Source organism: Cynocephalus volans, chromosome 4, assembly GCF_027409185.1.
Source record: "Cynocephalus volans isolate mCynVol1 chromosome 4, mCynVol1.pri, whole genome shotgun sequence".
In the NCBI taxonomy this organism is placed as follows: domain Eukaryota; kingdom Metazoa; phylum Chordata; class Mammalia; order Dermoptera; family Cynocephalidae; genus Cynocephalus; species Cynocephalus volans.
The window spans coordinates 107,306,522-107,308,467 of NC_084463.1; the positions used below are offsets into that span (position 1 = coordinate 107,306,522).

The following is a 1,946-nucleotide window of genomic DNA, read 5'->3' on the forward strand; positions in this document are numbered from 1 at the left end:
AATTCTTAAAGCCAGTGGATTAAAATCGTCAATTATAGCTTTGCTGGACTGAATAGGAAGCTCGTAAGGTTGTTGCCCATAATCTCACTAGGCAGGAAAGAATAATTAGTGTGTGATTTGAAGTAGTTTGTAGTTCTTACATTGAGAGGGGAAGAAAAGTGCATTAAAATAACCACCCCCTATAGGCATCATTCCCATGCATCCCCCCGCTTGTCTCTGTTTCTACTTTGAATCGCCTCATAACAATACAGGATACAACAATATATTTTTTCCACTGCATACTCTGTCAAATTGTTTTGAAAGTGTGGTCTTTAAATGCATATGTGGGGGTAAGTACTAATTTTGGCACTAGATGAGGAAGCTGAAAACAATGAATCTTTGGTGAAGGGAGATATAGAATAGGGATACATGGAAATCTCTCCTGTTTTCCATCTGACTCCACTCTGTTGCCTCAGGACCTCTATTACTTAACCCCATTAAGAAAAGAATTAAGCATGAGGCAGAAAATGAGTGTGTGTGGAAATGACCAGATTTGTTTTAGGAAATACAGTAACAAAGCAGAAAATGAATAATAAGAAAGAACAAGAGTAGGGAAGGATGAGCTATTGCCCATGTCAGAGCTCAGGCTCTGGGCATTCTTCCTTGTGTCTTTATTTTATTCTTAGACAACACAATGCCCTTCCTCTTCCATCTGAGATCCTCACCTTGCCTCTTTCCCTGACACTAAGGAGGAATCTGAAGTCTCTCCATAACAACAGCTGGGGACTTATGCCTACCCCCGTGGCTCCAGGAAACTGGACAGGAGTGAGTGAGTTCATCCTCATGAGCTTCTCTTCCCTGCCTGCTGAAATACAGTCGCTGCTCTTCCTGACATTTCTCATCATCTACCTGGTCACCCTGATGGGAAACAGCCTCATCATTCTGGTTACCTTGGCTGACCCCATGCTGCACAGTCCCATGTACTTCTTCCTCAGGAACTTGTCCTTCTTGGAGATTGGCTTCAACCTAGTCGCTGTGCCCAAAATGCTGAGGACCCTGCTTGCCCGGGACACATCCATCTCCTTCCTTGGTTGTGCCACTCAGATGTATTTCTTCTTCTTCTTTGGGGTGGCTGAATGCTTCCTCCTGGCCACCATGGCATATGACCGCTACGTGGCCATCTGCAGTCCCTTGCACTACCCAGTCATCATGAGCCAAAAGACATGTGCCAAACTGGCTGCCGCCTCCTGGTTTCCGGGCTTTCCCGTAGCTACTGTGCAGACCACATGGCTCTTCAGCTTTCCATTTTGTGGCCCCAACAAGGTGAACCACTTCTTCTGTGACAGCCCACCTGTGCTGAGGCTGGTCTGTGCAGACACAGCACTGTTTGAGATCTATGCCATCGTCGGAACCATTCTGGTAGTCATGATACCCTGCCTGCTGATCTTCTGTTCCTACACTCGCATTGCTGCTGCCATCCTCAAGATTCCATCAGCAAAGGGGAAGCATAAAGCCTTCTCTACCTGCTCCTCCCACCTCCTTGTTGTCTCCCTTTTCTATGTATCTCTAAGCCTCACTTATTTTCGGCCTAAGTCCAATAATTCTCCTGAGAGCAAGAAGCTGCTGTCATTGTCCTACACTGTTGTGACTCCCATGTTGAACCCCATCATCTACAGCCTGAGAAATAACGAGGTGAAGAACGCCCTCAGCCGGACCTTCCATAAGGCCCCAGCCCTCAGAAGCTGTATCCCATAGACATGAAGAAATAAGATTAAAGTTTTGAATGAGGAACAATTAGTCTCATATTTGAGATTCCTCTCTGCCTCTTTTCACATCAAACCCAGTTGCTGAAACAGCTTTTGGAAAACTCAGTGATGAGAAAACAAAGAAGTAGTTTAGACCTATCACTTCTGCGGGCAGAAACTCCTGCTCCTGCCCACGGAGACATTTTTTCTTATCAGTTCAAT

General features: G+C 45.6%; 1 protein-coding gene across 1 annotated transcript; it reads left to right on the plus strand.

Annotated features, from left to right (window-relative positions):
• The first annotated feature begins 783 nt into the window (after window positions 1–783).
• On the plus strand, window positions 784–1,734 carry LOC134375757 (olfactory receptor 10A5-like). Its single transcript, XM_063094443.1, has one exon. The coding sequence runs from the start codon at window positions 823–825 to the stop codon at window positions 1,732–1,734; it is 912 nt and encodes a 303-aa protein (XP_062950513.1). The 5' UTR covers window positions 784–822.
• Window positions 1,735–1,946: the final 212 nt, after the last annotated feature.

Excerpts from the sequence above, each read along its gene's own strand:
- LOC134375757 (XM_063094443.1), top strand. The coding sequence starts at position 823 with ATGAGCTTCTCTTCCCTGCCTGCTGAAATACAGTCGCTGCTCTTCCTG.